This window comes from Polyodon spathula, chromosome 3 (genome assembly GCF_017654505.1).
Source record: "Polyodon spathula isolate WHYD16114869_AA chromosome 3, ASM1765450v1, whole genome shotgun sequence".
NCBI lineage: Eukaryota > Metazoa > Chordata > Actinopteri > Acipenseriformes > Polyodontidae > Polyodon > Polyodon spathula.
Genome location: NC_054536.1, coordinates 34,751,119 through 34,774,769, shown reverse-complemented (window position 1 = coordinate 34,774,769; position 23,651 = coordinate 34,751,119). Strand labels below are relative to the sequence as shown.

The 23,651-nt window shown below is 37.9% G+C and overlaps 1 protein-coding gene across 1 annotated transcript in view; it reads right to left on the bottom strand.

The window, feature by feature from the left end:
• Positions 1 to 23,651, bottom strand: part of ano10a (anoctamin 10a) — a 55,516-nt gene that overhangs the window by 7,639 nt on the left and 24,226 nt on the right. Inside the window, exons 7-11 of the mRNA XM_041245122.1 lie at positions 21,560 to 21,615; positions 18,591 to 18,665; positions 15,263 to 15,445; positions 6,098 to 6,289; positions 5,170 to 5,298 (exon numbers count right to left, since the gene is read on the bottom strand). Coding sequence (XP_041101056.1) covers positions 5,170 to 5,298; positions 6,098 to 6,289; positions 15,263 to 15,445; positions 18,591 to 18,665; positions 21,560 to 21,615 — 635 coding nt within the window. The remainder of the gene's footprint in view (positions 1 to 5,169; positions 5,299 to 6,097; positions 6,290 to 15,262; positions 15,446 to 18,590; positions 18,666 to 21,559; positions 21,616 to 23,651) is intronic.

Genomic DNA, 23,651 nt, shown 5'->3' with positions numbered 1-23,651 from the left:
AAAAACAAATATCTTGTTACAATTCACAAAGATGCCTGTGTGATGTTGGAGTTACAATTCCAGTCTCAAGCGCTATTATTAACATTGAACATAAGAGGGCACAAGCACAAGCCCCGCCCTCCCCCAAACATGCCTCTACCCCTGTTTGCCCCCCTAGTTTACATTAATCTAGCTATGCCACTGCTTAGAAATATGCAGTGCTTTACACAGTATGTATGTTTGCGACATTGCCCTAGTTCCAACCACTTTAAAACACAGCCAGTGTTTGTATAAAGCACAGAACAGTGGTCATCAAATGGCGGCCCATGGGCCAGACAGGTGTCGTCTGGCCCACTGATGCCTTCTGGCAGGGCTGATCAAGGGCTGAGCACGAGGGAAACTTCATTTTAATATTACCACTCCCCGTCTGACTTTCATCTATTTCTTGTGCGCAAGCAGAAAATGAAGTGTTTTGCAATATGGATTCCTATTGCCGACCACTGGTATAGAAGGTGGACCAGCCACACACTGGTCCACTGTTTGTACCGGACTTGTTTACGGTGGACTGGACATTCATCCATATATATTCTTAAACATAATCCTGATATTAGCATTTTTTTTAACAATTACTGGTAAGTACATAATAATGTCCTACAAAACACAGAATCTGGAACACACATGTTCCTATGTGTTCTGTTTTTCTCCAGCTTTAAAACTTATAAAGGAGTTCTGCAACATCACCAGATCCTTTCAATTTAGCTCTTGAATGGGATAATTATAACATTTTTGGAATATTGTATTTCTTACCTGTTGAACATATTATGTGTGATGTGCATGTTTCTATTTTGTCATTTCTTTATTTTCAAATCACTTCTAAATTCTGAAGTGAGTTGGTTTTACAAATAACAACTGGGGAATGTAACTCTAATTTGTGCCTCCACCTGCAACTGTGGCAAACTAAAACAGTACATGGAAAATCTCTACACACAATCATGGGGCTAAAATAACAACTGCCCTCTAGTGGCAATTTATGAAACCACATCACTTCACTTTTAAAACTGTATTTCTGAAGTCGAAAACTTTGACCTAACACCTAACTAATTTCACATTCTAAGAAATTCAACAAAGACTCCCTTACCTGTCCTCTTTTTAGTTCTATATACAGAAAGAGTCTTTGAACATCATGTACAATAATGTGCAAATCCTCAAGACAAATATTTCAGACAGTATCACAGGCAGGCTAGAGCTGTCTTTCAAATAGAGGAGTCATTTGATCTGGGTGAGCCACAGCACTCAGCAACGCACTAGTGCCATCTGCTGGTGAAAAATATTTGACCACTGCAGAAGTAACAGAGGGATTGGTTATAAGAAAAACTAGATTGCACAAACCAAAACATCTCAACACAAATATGGGTCAACTACGTAAAAATTATATATATATATATTATATATATATATATATATATATATATATATATATATATATATATAGAGAGAGAGAGAGAGAGAGAGAGAGAGAGGGAGAGAGAGAGAGAGAGAGAGAGAGAGAGAGAGAGAGAGAGAGAGAGAGAGACACACACACACACACACACAGTACTGTGCAAAAGTTTTAGGCAGGTGTGAAAAAATGCTGTAAAGTAAGAATGCTTTCAAAAATAGACATGTTAATAGATTATATTTATCAATTAACTAAATGCAAAGTGAGTGAACAGAAGAAAAATCTAAATCAAATCCATATTTGGTGTGACCACCCTTTGCCTTCAAAACAGCATCAATTCTTCTAGGTACACTTGCACAAAGTCAGGGATTTTGTAGGCATATAGTCAGGTGTATGATTAAACAATTATACCAAACAGGTGCTAATGATCATCAATTCAATATGTAGGTTGAAATACAATCATTAACTGAAACAGAAACAGCTGTGTAGGAGGAATAAAACTGGGTGAGGAACAGCCAAACTCAGCTAACAAGGTGAGGTTGCTGAAGACGGTTTACCTTCAAAAGTCATACACCATGGCAAGACTGAGCACAGCAACAAGACACAAGGTAGTTATACTGCATCAGCAAGGTCTCTCCCAGGCAGAAATTTCAAGGCAGACAGGGGTTTCCAGATGTGCTGTCCAAGCTCTTTTGAAGAAGCACAAAGAAACGGGCAACGTTGAGGACCGTAGACGCAGTGGTCAGCCAAGGAAACTTACTGCAGCAGATGAAAGACACATCATGCTTACTTCCCTTCACAATCGGAAGATGTCCAGCAAAGCCATCAGCTCAGAATTGGCAGAAAACAGTGGGACCCTGGTACACCCATCTACTGTCCGGAGAAGTCTGGTCAGAAGTGGCCTTCATGGAAGACTTGTGGCCAAAAAGCCATACCTCCAACGTGGAAACAAGGCCAAGCGACTCAACTATGCACGAAAACACAGGAACTGGGGTGCAGAAAAATGGCAGCAGGTGCTCTGGACTGATGAGTCAAAATTTGAAATATTTGGCTGTAGCAGAAGGCAGTTCGTTCGCTGAAGGGCTGGAAAGCAGTACACGAATGAGTGTCTGCAGGCAACAGTGAAGCATGGTGGAGGTTTCTTGTAAGTTTGGGGCTGCATTTCTGCAAATGGAGTTGGGGATTTGGTCAGAATTAATGGTCTCCTCAATGCTGAGAAGTACAGGCAGATACTTATCCATCATGCAATACCATCAGGGAAGCATCTGATTGGCCCCAAATTTATTCTGCAGCATGACAACGACCCCAAACATACAGCAAAAGTCATTAAGAATTATCTTCAGCATAAAGAAGAACAAGGAGTCCTGGAAGTGATGGTATGGCCCCCACACAGCCCTGATCTCAACATCATCGAGTCTGTCTGGGATTACATGAAGAGAGAGAAGCAACTGAGGCTGTCTAAATCCACAGAAGAACTGTTGTTAGTTCTACAAGATGTTTGGGCCAACCTACCTGCCGAGTTCCTTCAAAAACTGTGTGCAAGTGTACCTAGAAGAATTGATGCTGTTTTGAAGGCAAAGGGTGGTCACACCAAATATGGATTTGATGTAGATTTTTCTTCTGTTCACTCACTTTGAATTTAGTTAAGTGATAAATATTACATAGGGATTGGCACTTCTCAAGCTGTAGCCACACTGGACGGAAGTGAATAATTTACTGCAGTCAAATGGGTGTGTCACCACCATCACTAAGCGACGCGAGTGACGTCATTTTGAGAAAAATTTGCATCGCTAAAATAGAATCTAGTTTCATCAAGCTGGAATGAAACTGACCAATCAGCACCAAGGTTAACTCCCCTGACACAAGTCAAACACACACCTCAAAACAAGTCATGCCTCAAAACAAGTTAATCACGGACGACGAAAAGTTAACTTATGAGGTGCAGTAGCAGCCATTATTATATGATTGCAAAACTGAATGACTACAAAGACATCCAGAAGAAAGACAGTGCCTGGGTGTCTTGCAGGTGGTGCATTTAGCAGCACCGAGACATTTTCTTTCCGATTATGCAAGTTGCATAAAAACAGGTTTATTAATAAGCAAAAATAAACCAGAGCATACATGCAGTCTACATATCCTGCATTTAAATGAAAAATGTGCACTTTTGCTGGCTTTTAAAAATGACACAAGGTCCTGCATTCACACAACTTGAACATGTGACCTAATTTTAAGCGATGGCTTTTTTTTTGCTTGTTTTTATGATAAATAATGTTTTGTTCACTAAATTATTAGAGGTCCTACTATTCTATACATTGTAAAACAAAGCCAGAAACACGTTTGTATTCTATATGACACATTCCAGCATTACCAAGCTCATACAGAGTTTTGAAGATTATGAGCCACATTTATAAAAACAAGTTCACCTCACTCTGTTTTAAAAAGGAAAAACTAAATAAAAATAAATAATAATACATGTAATTGGTGACCTCTGCATAATAACGCAGATTATAATAACAACAACAATAATGAAGATGGTGATTAGGCAACAACGTAATAATAATAATAACAATAATAATAATAATAATAATAATGCACTTTAACATGCTTAAAACAGTTAAACAAAAAGGATCAAAGAAGGAATTTGTAAAGAAACGCAACTTAGATTGCAGTAAGTTGTATATATAAATTTATAACAACAAAATAATTTTGTTGAAAATATCAGTTCAACTATACTAGGTCTTCTGACAGCTGCAGATGTACCGAGCTTCAAATTAAACTACTACTGGTACCACGAAAAAATACAATAAATACTATGACTACAACTGTACAATTACTACTATTAATAATGACAACAATAAAACTGTTGGATATATAGGGGTGTTCAATAACTCTGATCTATAAATTTTACAAGATCCATTTATTTCACAACGGAGTTGGCGGAGGTCAGGATGGTAACCTTTTATCAAAATAAGACCCGTTTTGTAATGGCACAGCCCATCTCTAGTATGTCCAATAGGAATGCATGGGCGGGGTCATGAATGTATTTCTACTCTTTTGGATCATTTCCAAATCATGTCTGGTGTGGACTGACATTCGGTGACTTTGCTAGCAATCGCTCTGTCCAGTGTGGATGCAGTTTCAGACTGCATGGAATTATTACTAGCAGGTTTTGCTTTATCCTCTGGATATAAGTGGTGTAAAAAGCCCATATAAAACACCTCATCAGAGAACAACATTTAAGTTTTATGGGTTAGTTGGCTGGCTCGTTTGCTTTGTGAGGAGGATGTAAAGAGGCTGAATGAAGCTCAGTGTCTGTCAGTAGGTTTACATGATATAATATTTGGCAACAAACAAAAAGAAATCCCCCTATAAATAAATGGTTGATGTTAAATTCTGCACAATTAGATATTTTCAATAACGCTAGCTACACCTATTGACATGGAACCATCCTACAACATCTCTCTCTTTTTTGGTAACACTATTTTTTACGCACAAATACAATGGCAGGACTGTTTTGAAAGCCTCAGACTAGATGGTCTATTGAAGTTACCATAGACAGTTCTTTACTTAGAGCATATAACTTTGGTTTATCATGATCAGGACTGGCTCCAGATGTGAAACAAATAATAAATTAATCTCCTTGTGAAGCAAGAAGCAAGAAGCAACAAGTGTGTGTCTACATGTATGCAAATCTGTAAAGAATTACACATACCTCAGAGAAAGAAGGTATGCAAATTATTATCCAGACCTACCTCAACTGCCAGCACAAGTAATATGAGGTTTGTATCAGACTCCTGGAATAACGACTTCACTTGCGGAGACATACCAAGCAGCGCACAGTTGGTGACGACTGAAATCACACTCATAGTTTCAAATGCCAGCTGAAACAGAAAGTGGTAAAATGTACAGTAACTGTTGACACCCAAAATGGAATGTTCTTTTTCTAGAATTGTGATGTCATCATATCGTTATTGTACTATACTTTTCCAGATTTTGGAACTAACAATGTTCCATGGGTCAAAATGCATCAAATTCAAAGGACAAATTTAAGAATCATCATCTTATGGAGACAGAAATACACTTCCTTATCTCCTTTAACAGTGTTGCAAGCTAAAAAATGGTTATCGCACAACTTCAGAACAAGTAATGCAAGGGCCAATGAAACTTAGTATAAAACAAATGCCAACCAGGGAAAGGACACAGAGCTACATCAGAGCTTCCCCACAATTGTCAAAAGTACAACTTTCACAACAGATGTATCTGAATAATCTCAATTACATTTAACCAACCTTGGCAGCCAAAAAAAACATAGGAGATGACCAGTAGGATGTTCCAGTTACATCTGCTTAATAACCACAAACTGACACCAATTGGTGCAGCACCTGGAAGTTTGTTGTAAACCCTTTAAAGCAGTCAATTGATTTTTTTTCAGGAATAATAGTGCTACAATCATAGCATGCTACCTTTCTTTTCATTGTACATGTAGCCAATGGGGTCTTTTTTTATGTATCTTTTCATTCTTGTCTTTTCTTCTGAACATTATAGACAAGCTGGAGATGAGGAATGTTATCTAGTAGTATTCTGTGCTGTACCTTTGTACTGCATCTTTTTCTCCCTTTTATGTATTGTTGAACCCTTGGTTTAAATTGATATGACAGACCAAGAGATTAGTATATTTACCTGCCATACTCCGATATTGGCTGCAGGCTGGGAAAATGGTCTTTTGAAGACCTGGCACATTTTCAAGGCGTCCGAATAGATTTCTGTGACATTGTTCAGTACTGCCAGAACAGCTGCTAGTGGAAATACACACGAGAAGAGGCTGACATATCCAAACTGCAGGAACAGCTCCAAGTAATCATCAAAGGTACCCTGGGATCAAAGAACAAAGACATTGTTTGCAAACAAGAAGTAAAATGGAAGGTGAAAAATGTGTTATTTATATGGCCAAAGGTTAAAACAATGTGGCAGTGAAAGAGTTAATTTTAATTGAATTGCACTAGTAATGGAGGTTGCACTAGTAGTGGAAGTGGGGTCTGTTGTGTAACAAGCATGCAAACCAGAGGGCCCTTCTATCAGTGCCGGCGCTAGGATTTACTGGGCCCTGATGCAAAACTGTAAACAGACCACCACCCCCCCCAAAAAAAAGAAAAACACATTATTGAATGGATGTTTACCTCCTAAAGACCCAAAACCTGAATAAGATATAACAAAGCTGCTCAGCCGAGCCTGTGACGCAGTAATGCCCGCCCCAGAGGGCATAAAGGACTACACACACAGATCTCAGCATCATTTTTCCTTTCAATAACTGACCTGACAGGACAGCCTATTCAGATAAGTACTTGTTACTTTTTCTGCTATAGATTTTCGCATTTATTGCGTTTTTACACATATTAGCGCTATGTTAGTTTTACTAATCACGCGTATTTGTGCAATACAGCCTGTTGTTTGTTACATCCCGCTGCGGCTTTGTGCCCCTCGTGAAGCCAGTGGCTTGAGTCGCTCCTTCCCAGGGATCAAGCTACGTAAGGGTCGGCTGACATTGTGCTCTCCCCCCAGGCTGCAACAGCTACGGCTGTAGTTATTTTATTCTCGTTTTGGCTTCGGACAAAATTACGAGATGGTTTGTATAATTAAAGTAATTGTTATTACCATATTTTGCTGAGAAATATTTTTCTTTTCTCATTCAGTTTTTCTGTTTTCACAGAAACTAAACGCAGGCTTGTCTGCAATGTGTGCTGCAGCACAAGTATAGTGACAGCAGCTGCTGGGTTCAGCAGTGCTGCGCAGGACCAAGAGGCTGCTTTGGTTCTGGTTGCTTGCAATCTCTACCACAGCATCTTGATGCCATTTTGGCGACAGCTTTTGCATCACCATTACGAGGGTTGTTAGTTCATTCTAACAAGCAGGCTTCCCTCAGTCTGGTACGAGTACTGACTGAGTGTTTTTGCCAGTAGCTTGCACAGGTGGGCATCCCTGTACAATGCTACCTGCTGAAATGTTGGGTTATTATCATAACCATGGTTCCCCGAAATAGAAATGCAACCATTACCGATTGGGTGTTTACCTGTAAAGATCCTGAACCTGAAGGTGCACAAGCGCCAGCGACACAGTCATGCTCGCCCCCGAGAGCATAAGAGGACTACAGACACAGGTATTATTAATAATTTTTCCTTTTTTTGTAAAGGTATTGGGAGTAGCCCAAACCACTGCATTTGGAATGGGCAGTGAGCTTTTCTGGAGGGGTCAAGTTGGCTTGCTCATAGGCAGTCCTGACTGTCTGCTATCCATTTTGATAGCCTCTGTTTAGACAGGGCTTGCCCATGGGACTTAGCCCCATAACAGACAAAAAATTGTTCGGACTGCCTCCAATTTGTGTCCTGTCCACATAATAAGCTAATGCCAATACATGGAAGAGCGTACGGAGCTGTCACTCCCTGTCAGACTGGAAAAGAGTTGGATGGAAAGCCTCCAATTCTACAGACTGGTTGATGTGGAATACTGAGATAGTTTTAAGCTAAAAAGCAGGATTGGTATGAAGTGTAACCATTATCCCAGCTTCTGAAAAAATTAAGCAGGCTTTTGCTATTAAAAATGCTTGCATCTCACTCACTCGCTTAGTGGAGGTGATTAGAAGCAAGAAAGATGCTTTAAGTGACAAAAATGTTAGCTCAGCTGAATGTAAGGGCTCTGATGGAGGCTTCATGAGTGCCTCAAGCACTATGTTTAGCCCAATGAGGAATACTATCCTTCAAAAAGGTGGCCGAAGCTGCAAAGCTCCTTTCAAAAATTGGCCCGCCAGGAAGTCAATTTTGACATGGCAGGCCGAAATGGCTGCTAGATAGGCCTTTAAACGTGAATGTTGATTTCCCCTCGTCAAATAGGTCCTGCAAAAATTACTGAATTATCCGAAGACTATCTCTGCAGTTCATGTCAACCAGTCTGTGGAATTGGAGACTTTCCATCCACCTCCTTTCTCATCTGATAGAGAGCAGCAGCTCCATACACTCTGCCCTGTGCGGGCCCCAACGTATTCTGTTGACAGAACAAAAAGTTGGAGGCAGTCCAAACTTTTTTTTGTTTGCTATGGGGTGAAGTTCCCCAGTCCTCACTGCCCATTCCACCAGGGGCATGGCAACTTCATAGGCTTTGTTTCAAGGACATTTGCAATGCAGTGGAGTGGGCTACTCCCCATACCTTTATTAGAGTCTACAGACTGAATGTCGTGGAGCCTCAAAACCCTGGTTTTGGAACTAGAGTCTTAAGGGCAGCTTCTCAGTCGACCCTTACAACACAGGCATAGAGGTGAGTTTCTCCCTCAGTTTTTTAGCCCTTGTTACCCGGGGTTCCGAATGGTAACGCACAAGGCAGCCTCGGCTTGGCCTTGTAGCATTCAGGTCATGCAGCAATCTTTCCCTTGGGTATACTGACCCATTCGCTAATGGTCACATTTCGTACTTGAAAGTTACCATTATTATTATAACCCTGGTTCCCTGAAATAGAAATGTATCCATTAACCTTCAAGGTCACTGTGTCCAAATGACGTAGAGATCTGTGAGCGCAGTCCTTTATACCCTTGGGGTGGGCATGACTGCTCACAGACTCTTATTCAGGTTTCAGTCTTTATACTCAATTTCAGGGAACCAGGGTTATGATAATAACCTAATGATTTTTTTAAAAGATTTTCCAACAACATATATATTGTAATGTTTTTTTTAGGATGACTGAACAAAACAGTGATCAATCAAGTAACAGTGTACCCAAACATTTTAATGAATCAATTATGAAACAAGATGAATCAATTTGACTACTCGATTTAGTTAATATTGAAACATTAATAGCTTCAAATGTCACAAAAACATATTAATCACATGCATCAATTGGATTTTTACAGAAGTACATAAGTTAGTATGAAAACATTTCTACAAAAAAACACGTTTGCATCTCAAAACTCACAGTACAACTCACAAACAAGCACAACATTCTGACTTGCAAATGTGTCTTTTGATTGACAGCCCACCAATACTACCTTGCTATAGTGTATTTTTCTAATCCCAATAGATTAGATGGCACCTACATATTTTTTTATGTTTAGGTCTTGTAACGGGGTGAAGGTCCGAGCTTACCCCCAGCCTCAATCACATCACCTTCACAGGAACCCGGAGGTATTTAAAATGCAGGAAAAACCGTCACTGCTACAGTTCACAGGTATAAATGTTTATTTCGTTATTTTTCACTGGAAACTGCATACAAATTGCCAATGATTAACACAGACTAGCTGGTTGTATCATTAATAACTGACATTCAACAGACAAGGTCATGACTGACCTAATAATCCTCCCCCTCTTAAGGAAAGATTAAATAATCTCCAGCCATATCTATTTCTAACAGGATTAATTATTCAAACATTTGCACCCGAAATCATTTTATATAAAAATAAACTATTATTTAACATTCCTCCTTTTACAATAAATACTTTTACAACATACGTTTGTTCTCTTTTATACATATTTGTTTAACCTGCATGAATGCTGTCTTTGTTTTCAACACGACTGATAAATATTATATTGCTTACTTATTTATTATTATTATTATTATTATTATTATTATTATTATTATTATTATTATTATTATTTTTATTATTATTATTATTATTATTTAGTCGTTAACTATTGCCAGTAAAAACTGAACATATGACAATAACAAAACACTTGTTCCACATGTATGGCTCCAGTAACTTAATTAATGGAAGCGCCCTAATCTAATTACAGCAGTACACCATCATACATCAAACACAGTTGATCAACAGCATGCACAATACATAATAAACCAATGGCTCTATTGCCAGTAGAATAGCAATCTCAATAACAGGCAATTCAATATTACAGTGAGGGTCTGACCCTCACAGGCCTTAAAGTGGGCTTTAAAGAAAAAGAAATGGACTCAGGGCTGGCTAATTCCCTAATTCCACATGGTCACAAAAGCTAATGCAGCACTCCTTGTTGGCCCCTAGACAAGACAGTATGATGTTGATCCATACTGCCATGACTCACGTTGTGCTTTTAATAGGTGAGTCACTGGGAACACTAACCTTTATGTTGGAGTTTTGTGATGAAACTAATGAACAATAACAATTGCAATACTAGAAGTTGCAAACAACTTGACGACTTCCAAGGCATTCTTGTTCCTATCTGTGTTCCACAGTGGTACCTCTAAGCAATTATAAGCCACTTTTGCATTTTGCTTAATGAGAGGTCAAAGGTCACTGTCAAAGACATTTTTTTGATAGAGCATATATGGGTTCCTATATGTGTTCCATAGTAACCATGACCCTATCTGCACACTGCAAGGAGTTATAAGCTAGTTTTGCATTTGACCTTAAGGAGAGGTCAAGGGTCCAGGCAATTTTTGAATAGAGCATATATGGGTTCATTTGTATATTCTACAGTAACTATGACACTGTTTAAACTCTAAAAGGAGTTCTAAACACGTTTTGCATTTGAGGTTTAGCAAGGTAATATGTGCAAATATGTGAAATTTGACCATAACTTAAATTTGATTGGCTCATGACGGCCATATTTGTTTACGTAGCGACTTGCTTTGAACAAACTTCATAGACAACCTTGCCTAGGCTACGTATGCAAAGTTTTGCATACAAATAAACGCTATGCTATATCATATTTTAAACAATCTATGTCTGTGTATAGATATGCATATGAATACTGACACACTTTTCTCTGACCATTCGTAAACTCCTGGAGGGCTCTGATGTCGTTCGAAAACTCAGAGGAGGTGAATTTGGGAGCGCTCGGAGCACACTCTGGCCGCTCCAGCTTCAGAGCTGGATTCTCAGAGCGTTCACTTTCAAAATGGCGAACGGCTCGCTGTGGTGGATGCGGGTATATTCTAAACCTATTTTTATTATTTATTTCTATGTTTGTCATTTAAATGTTTTTGAGAAAAGATATTTCACATATTTAAAGTTTGGGTTTTACATTTTGAAGCGACTGAAGGGGAAGAGTGGTCTACACGCTAGCCTTGTTCAACACCAATTAACAATGACCAGTTTTGTTTTTTCGCACAAAAAAAGGTTTTAAACTCATGTAAAAAAATATAAATAAAAAAAAATTGGTTATATTGGTCTAAGAAAAAGCCATTAAATGACACAACTACATAATGACCATAGTTAATAATAGTACTATCAGTATTAAACCGTTTTAATAAAGCGTCAGACTGAGTTTACGAACAGAAAACCATTCCCATCACAACGAGATGGGATTCTAAGCAGTGTTTTTTGCCTTCATTTTTAAAATGTATTAAACTTTATTTATTTAACCAGGTAGATCAATTGATAACAAATGCATGCCTCTAAAATAATTGCCTGGCCACAATGCAATTTGAATCCGCAATTATTTGCACTGTGCCTATACTTACATCACCCCCTTAGTGAACATTAGCCACTAATTAATGTAAAAATGACCAAAAAACTAAATGTCTGGTAGTTTAACAAACAATCTTTATAAACAAAACAAGCACTTAAGCAATTTCAATTATTTGTTAATGACAAACTTATTGGCAAAAGTCCGTAAAAATGTAACAGAACTAATTAAAATATATATTCATTGATTGAAAACCATTACACAGTAAATAAGCTGCATTATAAAGTCAATAGACTGTTAAAAACGATAATTATTTCCAACATCTGTTGAAGGAGAATGTTTTGGCAACACAGCAGTTGGATTCACGTTTGAGTAAAGCACTGGCAGCAAGTTACAGCAAAGGAAATGGCTACAAAGCAGTATCAAAGAAATATGGAATACCAAAATCCATAAATCAGAGCAATAATCAAGAAGTATCACAGAGCAAATATAACTGAAACGCTTGAAAGAAAGTGGACGTCCAGAGAAAACTATGGGTACAGCAGGTAGGAGAAACTGTACAAAGGACACAGAACACAGAAGAGTTGTATACAAGTAGACCACACTGCAAACCACTTTTAAATACATTCATAAAACAAACCATCTTAAATATCCCAAGAAATAGGAACAAGAATCTGAAGTATTCTTCAACAGCATTCCCTTTTCCAATTAGTCTAAAATATAACTTTTCACCAAAAACTGACCATAGCATGTTAGGGCAAAAAAGGGGAACGCTTTCAATGAAGTTAAACTTGATGGCAGTTTGATCATGCTGTGGGTGATGTTTTAGCAGTTCAGGGACTGGAGACATTAATGTGATTGAAGGTCGAACAAATGCAGCTATGAATCAAAACATTTTGCAAAGTACAATGATACCATCTGCCTGTAAGCTGACTGGCAGACAGTTTATCTTCTGGAATGGCCTACATAACCCCCAGATTCACATATAAGATCCAATATGTTTAAAATGCTTTTGAAGAGCAGACATGCTCCTGAGTCATTTTACTCAAGCAGCACCTGAAATTTGCATATATCTATAATACAGACAAGCAGGAACATACCTGAGCTGCACCTTCATATCTAGAATTACTTTTGCCTTCATCAAAGGCTCATTGTAAACAGATACCTTACAAGCTTATCAACATGACGGTATTATGTTTATACATAGGGGTCTAAAATCATGGAGAACTTTCACATTTTTTCTGGGTAGGTTATGGCATAAAATTGGAATTTCAGTGAAATTTCACGGGCCTGTTTAAACATTCAGAGCACTATAAAAGCCTAAAAATAATGGTACTTGTTTCCTTACTAAAACAGAGTGCTGTTATTTGCAGAAGGCAAGCATGAAGCATCCCACAGCAGTTGTCAACATTCTGTCTCTGAGTTGTGAAGACTTGCCCAAACATTTAGACTGCACATTAGAACGTTGCACGTTAGAAGTGAAGGTAACACTTTGCCAAGTTATACAGATGTCGAAATCAAATAGAAACAGTCCCAAAACTCAGCTACCCAAGGGCATCTGGCATTCTTTAATAAAGCCCATATTTTCAGAGTACATTTGTTGTCATGTTGTTGGTCCCATCCCAGAATTAATTACGTTAGTACCGAGCCAAAAGAAAGAAAACTTGCCTATTCGAGTCTAAAATTCTATAATCTGTGAGCCACTCATTGCAAATACCCTCCCACCCGCCCCTGCGTGATTAGAAGACAGTTGACAGCTTTGTTAAATGTTTACAATCCTAGACAATTCTATTAGGAACTTAATAATAACACTTAATTGATTTTATACATATTTGAAGCAAAATAACATTTTTACTAATAAAAAGTATTGATACGCTATTAAATTATGTATTGTAGAAAAATTACAAATTTGAATCTTGTTTCAAAAAAGCTATTGTTACTTTTCATTGATTATTAATTGTTATTCTTAATGATTGAAAACAAAGAAAATGTTATATGTTTGGACTGTAACAAAATTAATTATCTTAAAAAAAAAACATCACCAATATTCATAGAATTGAGTGTTACTATTATATATAATTGTACACATTAACTCCTTTAAAGGTTAGGCCAGAGTGTTTAATACACACACATACATAGAGACAGAGATAGAGATAGATAGATGTAAAGTATAAACCACGACGGGCCGTGCAGTTCCCATAATCCTTGCCACGCCTTTAACTACCCCAGAAGTGGTATATAACCGCATGGCCCAAAGTGGTTTATACCGCTTATAACATGGCTACCTGTCATTTGTGAAAACATATTTTAAAAGAAACTTTTATTGTGTATACTGTTAGTTTTGGCCACTGCGCCGTTTTGTTTTCAAGTGTTTTGAGTTTAAACCTTTTATTTTATTAATTCATAATAAACCGGCGCATCAGCGCATTCATTCACTAAACAGCCTGTCCATTCTTTTCCTGGTCTGATGTCACCCCTACAGCCATCTTGGTCACAGCAATTTATTATTATTTTTTTAAAACCTGACATCTCAATATTTCCATACATGTCCCGTAACCATAACATGATGGTGTAAACAGACAGTGTATGCCACTGACATCTTGAGTAGGGGACACTTATGTCATCTTGGTTTTCTGATAATGAACAAAAAAAAACCCAATAAAAATAATCCTCATTGTTAAGAAATTATAATATAGGAATGCATGGTAGTCACATTTTACCAAACCATGTCATCAATTAAGTAATTTTCAACTTACATTGCATTTGACCATGTCAAATATGTAGCAAGCCTTCCTTATAAAAAAATAAAAAAATACTTGCACTGTAATTTAGCATTTTACAGCATTTTTCTCATGTCACTGTATAGAGTAGAGCAGTAAACATGCTTTGGCAAAGAGCAAAACATTGACTTTCCAAAGCTACTGCTGTGCCACTTGTAAATATGTACTTATTCTAGATAAACCCTGGCATATTGGCTTTGATGAATGTGACAATAGATATTGGGATTTTTTTTTACTTCCATTTGTGTTGGCAGAAGGAGGTTTGATAAATGGATTTTGTTTATTAGAAAAAAACACCACAGACCTTCTAGGCACTTCGTACTGTAATCTGTAACCAATAATTCCTTAAAATCAGTGACAGTACTATTGGTATGCTAAACAAAGAGACAAATCAAGATCCCAAAGGGAACTCACTACAATCCCTGGCTTGCATGGGAACAGACCTTGTATATTTCCAGGGCCTTCATCTATTTCCCTGCTCCACAGATTAACTACCTTGAACCACTTCAGAACAATATATTAGCATTTTGCTAAGTCTGTAAAATAACATTTATAATATCATACTGTGTATATAAACCAACTATAAGATCGAGGTTTTTAAGAAAACAAAACTATGCACATGATATAATAATGTTCTGTTGCAATTTGCCGTCCACAAACATCTGACACAGAGTGCATCTACTTACTAAATAGGTGTCCATATCTGCTTCCAGCATCACTTGCTCAGCCCAAGGCAGTTCCTTGTCCATACTGCTGCGTCCCAGCTTCTTGTGTACCTTCTTGTTGCGCCTCTTTTGAAGCCAGTAAGGGAGAAAGGCCTCTACAATTTGGTTTAGGATTTGTGATGTAATCAGAAGAGTGGCAAGGCTCTGAAAACAAAACCAGACAACCATTCAGATATTCACCAGTCTTATAATTCACTTCTTTATTTTACAGGTAAATAAACTGCAACCATTCAGATTGTATTTACCTTATTCCTGTGAATTTAAGACACACTTGAGTTTCGCAATTTTAATTTGAGGAGAAAATATCAAATAACTATGCATTTTCAAAGATACCACCTAATTTATGCATATGGAGGCAATTCGTATCCACCTGCTATCACACAGCGAATTATAGTTATGTGCTGCTTCTCATTTCAAGTCAGGATTACTCACACCTGTTTTTCTCCCAATTTGTGAACTGTGGTATTGTTTGGCATGTTGAAAAATACAGGGGTCTTAATAGCATTTTCAATCTGTCCAAGCTAGCACTGTTTGTTAGAAACAATTAAATTGTAAATGCTTCTCTTTGATTTCCTCAGGAAGCTAATGATGCTTCTTTGAAAATGGCTTCCAGTAGGTCATGGATGATTTGAGATCAGGCAGTAACGTTTTGGTTCATCTTTTCTTGGCAGTCAGTCACGTTGCTGTCTGTGTACTCGGATAGTCACGTCTTTTGTTGGCGATTTTAATACATATCATTGCACTGTACCCAAATTTAAGAGGCAGGCTATTTTTGAGAAGCAAAACATGGTTAAAAAAGTGTGTCTTAAATGCAAAGGAATATGGTAGCTCCAATTGAGTCCTGGTTAGCTGCCATGAGAAAGAATCGCCTACGCCGCATTTCCCAGAATCCTACTGGAAAATTAAGTTGTTAAAAGGGCCATGTTGCTAACAGGAAACAGTAACACAAGGAGAGAGAGTAGGCTTCCACAATAGTGGGCTGAGAGCTTAGCCATCTACAAAGACTACCGGTTTCATACTTACTGCCATCTTTTTTCATTACACAAAAACTTAAATCTGCCAGGTGTGTGTCAAGCTTGGACACAGTTATTTCTACTGGATTTCTGTACTCTCTGATCTCAGTTAGCCAAAAACTAGAGCCAAGTCAAATCTGGTTTTCTTGTTGTGACAGGTTGTGATGTTGTGACAGGTTGGCTGAGTAGTGACGTTCCCAGATCAGAAAGCTGACAGAGACACACACAGGTAGGTACTATAGGTGAAAAGTGATATGTTGCTCTGTTTTTATTGTAAACAAAAATCTCACCCATCACAAAACAAAATAACAACAAGTACCGTGCTGGTGATTTCCAGCATGCATAGCATTTGTTTACTTTTACTTTGATTTTCGTTTCTTCGTCTTTACCTCGCGCTCTCTTGCACACACATTCCTCCTCTTGAACACCCTCCCGAACAACAAAAGCAGCAGGCTTTTATACCGGTGACCACCTCCAGATCAGCAAGAAATAAATCTGGATATGGTCACCTCCTGCACAGGGTTTTTATGTATTTCACGAGATGTCTGGTAGACCACATCCAAACCAAACAATAACAAAAGAAAACACTTGTTTTAAATAAACACAATACATTTAAAATTATCAGGGCTTTGCCCTGCCCCCTGTTTATGTGCAGGGCTCTGTTCTACCCTACCACAGATGTGGTAACATTTTCTTGTTGACAAATAAATGTTTTTTGAGCATGGGTTCGGCTGGGTGTTGAAAACAGTATAACAGTATATACTGTAATAACTCTGACCCTGTTCAAAGGTCTGCAGCTCCAAAATGGTTTATAATTTTTGTTTGAGAATTTTAGGGTACAAGGAGACTAGAATCGTATATTTTTTTCTGGTTTCCTGAAAAAATGTGAATCTGTTCCTGTTATAGGGACTTTCTTTTGGCAGAAAAAAAATTTTGTTTTCAGGTTAAAAAAAACTTTAACTGCCTGAAAATCATATACCTTTAGTAAACCATAACATGTCTGTATATTATTGTGACTCCATAAAATTGACTCTAACATTGTTTTTTCATTTTGTGAGAGGGAAATGTGTTTTTTATCTTTTTAAATCTGTTTTCACCATACGTCTCACAAAAAAGCAGCCGTTCCGGCGAAAACTACTCTGGTGAAAAAGGAATTTAGAATGTCATTTATTTTGTCATGAGTGAGATTTTCTTTCATGAGGTTCTTTCATTCTTGTGAAAAATAAGCTACTGTCGAGTGAGAGGTTTGCCCAAGACAGACAGCACTTCCTCAGGTAGCAGTGTGAGGTACCTCCCTTACATTTTCATTGCTGATATCTCAGCCTCTGTTCAAGTTAGAAAGAAGGAGATCCCTTATACTGTTCCTCTACTCTCCCTACACTGGAATATTGAACTGGTTTATTTGTTTTTTCCAGTGAAAACTAAAAAAACAACCATTAACCGCCGCCAGGTCCTTGTCTAATAATAAAAGCATTACTGATTGACTTGGGGACGGAAAGGGGGTGGGAGAACCTAGGGACCCGTTATTTTTGTTATGTGTTGTTGTGCTTGTTTGTTACTGCTCGCTCTGTATCTCTCACTACACCGGCTCCATTCTCCCTGCCTTCCTGTCACTTCTCTGTGTGAGGTGATTACGTCGCTATAGTGTAGTGGCTAGGATGTTTGCCTAGCATGCCAAAGGCCAGTGGATCGAAAATTGGTGAAAACTTTTTTTATATTAATTATGCTTTTATACTAACATAATTTATTAGTTTGTGTTCATGAGAGAGAAAATCAAAAATGCTAAGAGCATATTACATTTGACATACTACATATTTTAATGGTTATAGTAAAATTAAATGTCCTCACTTAAAAACTATCAACTATTACATTTTGCTGAGAGAGATGGTACAGCTATGGCCACAACTTTTGCATCACCTACATTTTTTTTTTTTGGATTGAGACAAGAAAAAAATAAATAAAAATAATAATAAAAAAGCCTAGATGATTCCAAGGATACAAAAACATTTGTGTGAACCTGAACTTAGCTGGAAAATATTGTTTGTCTTAAGCATGAGTTTATATTTGTAGCTGACAATATTTTAATTTATGATCAATTTTTGATGTTGTGAAAAGCATTGGCCACATGCCTAAACCAAATTGATGATTGAGCAACTATTGGATTGCAGTTTATGTTTGAAAAAGCTGCTCCGAGTTACCCTCATTGGCATCTGTAAACAATGTGTCACTCACCTGTAAACAATGTGTCACTCACCTGTAAACAATGTGTCACTCACCTGTCTTAAAAGTTTCATGTCGTGAAGCACAAAGGCAATGTAGAAAAGGGAAGCGAAACAGTTCAAAAAGTTGAACTAAAAAAAAAAGGGAAGAAAGAAAATACTGTATTAGTCTGGGAACTGTACATATTACTGCTGTTTAAAATCTGAGCTTCTATATATACACTGTATGCACTTGAAGTTACTTTCTCCATTAAATGCTACAAACCTCACCTGATAAACAAATCTTACAACATATTCAACTTTTCTGATATGGATAATGTGATGCATACAAAAGATACCAAGTGCTTTCATATTGTAGGGTTGGGTTAGAGTTAGGGTTAGGGTTAGTGCTTTCTTCTTGTGGGTTTGGGTTAGGGTTAGTGCTTTCTTCTTGTGGGTTTGGCCATGTTTGCACGGCATTGGTTCTTATTTGCACAACGATTCATTAGACATGAACAAAATGTAAAGCAGGCATAAAAGAATGTCCTGTGGTACCGTGGTGGACACAATACTCTAAGTGTGGTCTCACCAGTACAGGGATGCAAGTAAGATTTCTGCCGGCTGGCCGGGCACTCTGCTACAAACCACACCTGATAAACAAATCTTATAACATATTAAACTTTTCTGATATGGATAATGTGATACATACAAAAGATATCTAATGCTTTCTTGTTGTGGGGTTGACTGGCGTACCTGGAAAGGACTTTTTGAAGCTCTGCAAGGCAAAGGCAACTAATTTTTGCTTTGAAATCTGTGGCTCAACTTACTGCTTTTGTAATTGTAATCACAAAATTTGGATAGGTAATTCAGCATAGAGTATTTAAAACACCTCTTTTGGGTAGGGGTAAAATGGTTCCTTTGTAATTTATATATGTGATAAAAACAGCGTAGGGCTGGAGATGCAGTACTAAAGTGTCCTGTTGATATGCAGAGCCTTTTAAACTTGTTTTACTTTGAAATTACTTTTAAACAGTGCATGTAAAATAAACAGCGCGTGTGAAAATAAATTGGACCCGACACGCCTGAGAGGCACTGAATAAATGGACCACTAAGGGTTAATGGTTACATTTCTATTTCAGGGAATCAGGGTTATGATTATAACCTAACATTCCCTATCAAGTACGAAATGTAACCATTAGCGAATGGGTCAGTATAGCAAAGCCATATGGAACTGCAGTAACAAGTAGCTAGGGCTACAAAACTGAGGGAGAAACTCACCTCTATGCTTGTGTTGTAAGTCGACTGAGAAGCCACCCTTAACACTCTTGTTCTAAATCCAGGGTTTTGAGGATCCACAACCTAAGTCTAGAACCTAGTTAAGGTATGGGGAGTAGTCTACACCACTGCATTGGTAATGTCCTTGACAGATGCACCCTGAAAAAAAGCCCACAAAGTTGCCAAGCCCTGGTGGAATGGGCAGTGAGTTTTCTGTAGGAGGCAAGTTGGCCAGCTCATAGGCAGTCCTGCCTGTGTCTGCTATTCATTAGGACAGTCTCTGCTTAGATAGGGCTTGATTGTGGGATTTCATCCCAGATCAGACAAAACATTGTTAGGACCAACTTTTTTTCCTGTCAACATAGCACACCAGGGCCTGCATTTGGCAGAGCGTATGGAGCTGCAGCTCCCTGTCAAACTGGAAGGAGGCAGAAAGAAGCCTCGAAATCCACAGACTGGTTGACATGGAATGCCAAGATACTGTTCAGCAAAAGGCAGGATTGGTACAGAGCGTAAACCTTGTCCTGGCCTCTGTATAAATCTAGCAGGCTCCCTCCAAGGAGAAAACCTGCATCTCGCTCAACCGCAAAGCCTGCATCTCGCTCAACTGCTTTGCAAAGTGATAGCAAGCAAACAGTCGCTTTAGCAATAACAGCTCGATAAAATACATGGGCACAAATGGACGCGTACAGAGTGGACTGAGCACCACTTTTAACCTCTAGCAGAAACAATGTCATTCATTGGTGGCCGAAGCCACCAAACACCTTTCAAAAAATTGCCTCGCCAGAAATCTGAGCCCCTGGGGAGACCAAGTCAACTTTGACATGGCAAGCCGAATGACTGCCAGTAGACCTTTAATGTAGAGGGGCTCTTCCCTCATCAAACAAGTCCTGCAAAAATTGAGTCTATAGAGCAACGTCTTTCTCTCTGGGAGCCAGTTCGAATTCTATAACCCCATTTGTATTTAAATCCTATATTTGTGTGACCCCCAATTTAACACTTTACATTACATTTGACATGTTTCTGACCAGTCGTGTACGAGTAGCTAGATCTTTTTGCTATTTCTGCCTCTAGTTAGCTCCAACATCCACACATTCCTAGGAATAGCAGTGATTGGCACTCAAAAGCAAGCCAATGAATGAAGCTTTTGGGAGTTTGAGTTATTTTACATGAAATAAATGGCAAACACTCATAACATTTAGATAAATCAAACATTCTGAATTATTTTTCCTACAAGAACACAAACTCCCAGAAGCAACTCACGTTTGTAGGTTATGTTCCTTTAATGGGAAGCGCAGCATGGAAAATAAAGCAAAAGACATTCAACATTTTTTTTTTGTTTACAAATGTTACGGAAAAATAGCATTAAAAATCAAATAAACGTCTGAAATAATGTTCACATGGGAATAGGTGAGATCAAATCCTGCTTTCAAAATATCAAAATGCCAGGCAAAGAAGACTCCAACAATTTTTGCAGCATACTTTTTTAATTCAGTACAGGATATGATTAAAACCACTATCTGTGGCTATAATTAGGTTTCCCAAAGTCCATAACAGAAAGTTATCAAAACAGTTGTGTATGAAGACATTTTGTATGTGTACTTTGGGTATACTTTGTATATGAATCCCTTAATGGTTTTAAAATCTGTTGACATATCGCGTACTAGCGTCCGTGCTACTTGCACAGCAACCCTTATCACTTTGTAGTTGACATTTTTATTCCTACCACATTTATTTCAGGTTTGGCTTAACAACAAGGTATGCTTACTTACCACCAAGACCTTCAGAACTAAATGATTCTGGTATGATGATTCCAATCTATGGTTTTCTGAAACAAAACATGCAAGCAACAATACTCAGTACTGCCATAATCATATTATCATCATAATGACACATTTCTCATAATCAGCACAGCTGGTATAGCTCAAGACACAAAGTACAGTTTTTGCAGCTTTATGCCATTGTATTGATGGACTGTAACCCCCCCCCCCCCCCATATTTTATATTAGGGCCACCTTGTATACTATGTAGTAAATAACTTGGCTTGCTACTTTTCGATATTAAATCTAAACCTCTAAACGTTTAAATTGGTAAAGCTCTAAACGTCGAATTCTCAAAAAATACGAGTTTAACTGAAATAAATTTATATACAATAAACGTCTGTAAAACCCCTTTTTAATCTTCTTACCAAAAATAATCATTTAGAAATCCTCTCTAGTTTGTGTAGTTTTTATACTTGCTGTCTGTCCCATCTCCATTCCACTCTGAATACCTGGGGGTCGCTGTCAGTCATCTCAGTGGTCAGTTAGTACTGTAGTTTCACCCTGTTCTGGTAGATCTCGTTCACTGAAGCAGTGCTGGAATGCTCTCATTTGCCAGCTACAGCGCCTGTCATTCAAAGAGCCTACTTTGAAATTAGCGGGTTAAGGTGTATGTGAGCTTTTGCTTTAGGTATACTGTAACAGTTACTAGTTTGATTTGAAAATCGGTCAAACGAGAAAAACACTTAATGACTATTATGCACAATACCCTGGCCAGCGGCTGAAGTCTCCGCGGCAGGACGAAGCAGGCCTGTCTGCCTTGCCTTCCTGTGACTCTGAGTCCAGCTGTGCTGAAGCAGGAGAGGGGTGGAGCTCAGACTCTGGATAATAAGTGGAAGTTAGTGTTGTTCAGCTATCTAATGTTTTGTTCTGTTCATATTTTTAATTGTACATGTATGGTATAAAAGTCTGTGTGACACACTTTATATGTTGCATTTTCAACGGTTTATTTGAGACATTTTTTAAATTTGTGTAGGACCTTCATCTTTACAAGGTATAGCTCTGTTGTGACCAAATGTTATTTCAGTTAGAATGTGATAAAGGGGCTTTGCTAAATTAGAAGTTTTTCAATGGCATAAAAAGTCTGTTTTTTTTTTTTAAAACATAAAGGTTGATTTCACCCACTCTCTACTTGAATTGAAAAATAAAGATTGAAAAAACACCCGGTAAATTCTTTCTAAAATAAACGTCGATATTATTCGTCAATTTGACAAAAAAATAAAAACCGAATAGTAGCAAGCCTAATTATAACCATGCTTAAAAAAACAACCAAATGCACTGCCCCCCCCTGGCTCAGTACACTGTGAATGAGATTTCAGAAACCAGTGACTACATGCAACAACACAGTCACAAGACTACAATTTGGAGGTCAGAGGTTTAGTGTTCTACTTTACCCTGCAAATATACATCTCAAATGTTTTCTGAAATATCAGCTGATGTTGTGTATTTGTGGTTTTCAAACATTTGTTCCCAGCAGCTGTTCTTACACACAGAGTTAAGCAATATCTGTATTCTCCAGATTTTGTAGCAGAAAAAATATATGGGATAACTAATTCAATAATTTCAATGTGCTACAGAAATAAATACAAATGGTGACAGATTACTACAGTCCCACAATAATCCGACATGAATCAATTCTAAGGAAAGAAGTAAAGTGAAATACAAATAATTTTCCATCAAAAGGATCAAAGAATGGTAAGACAAATAACTGCATATAAAGTAGGAGTGATTTGAGTTAGTTTGATTATTAAAGCTTCCACATTAAATGTAGGATTGTTCTTGATTGTTACTCAATATTTGTGTAAACAAGTGCAACTGAGGGAGCGCTTTGCTTTGTGTTGAGTAATTAACATGGTTTATTACACAGCGTTTCCATTAACTGGTAAATCCCTGTCAGAGATGGTTTCAGGAACTACTTGTCGGGGCTGTGATGGGCACGTTTGCATCACCCTAGAGTATTAACTAGTTTTGTTTCATAAAGTTGATTGAAACCTACTGAATAACGTTACGGTAACATATTGAATTACAGAACGCTTTGTAATTT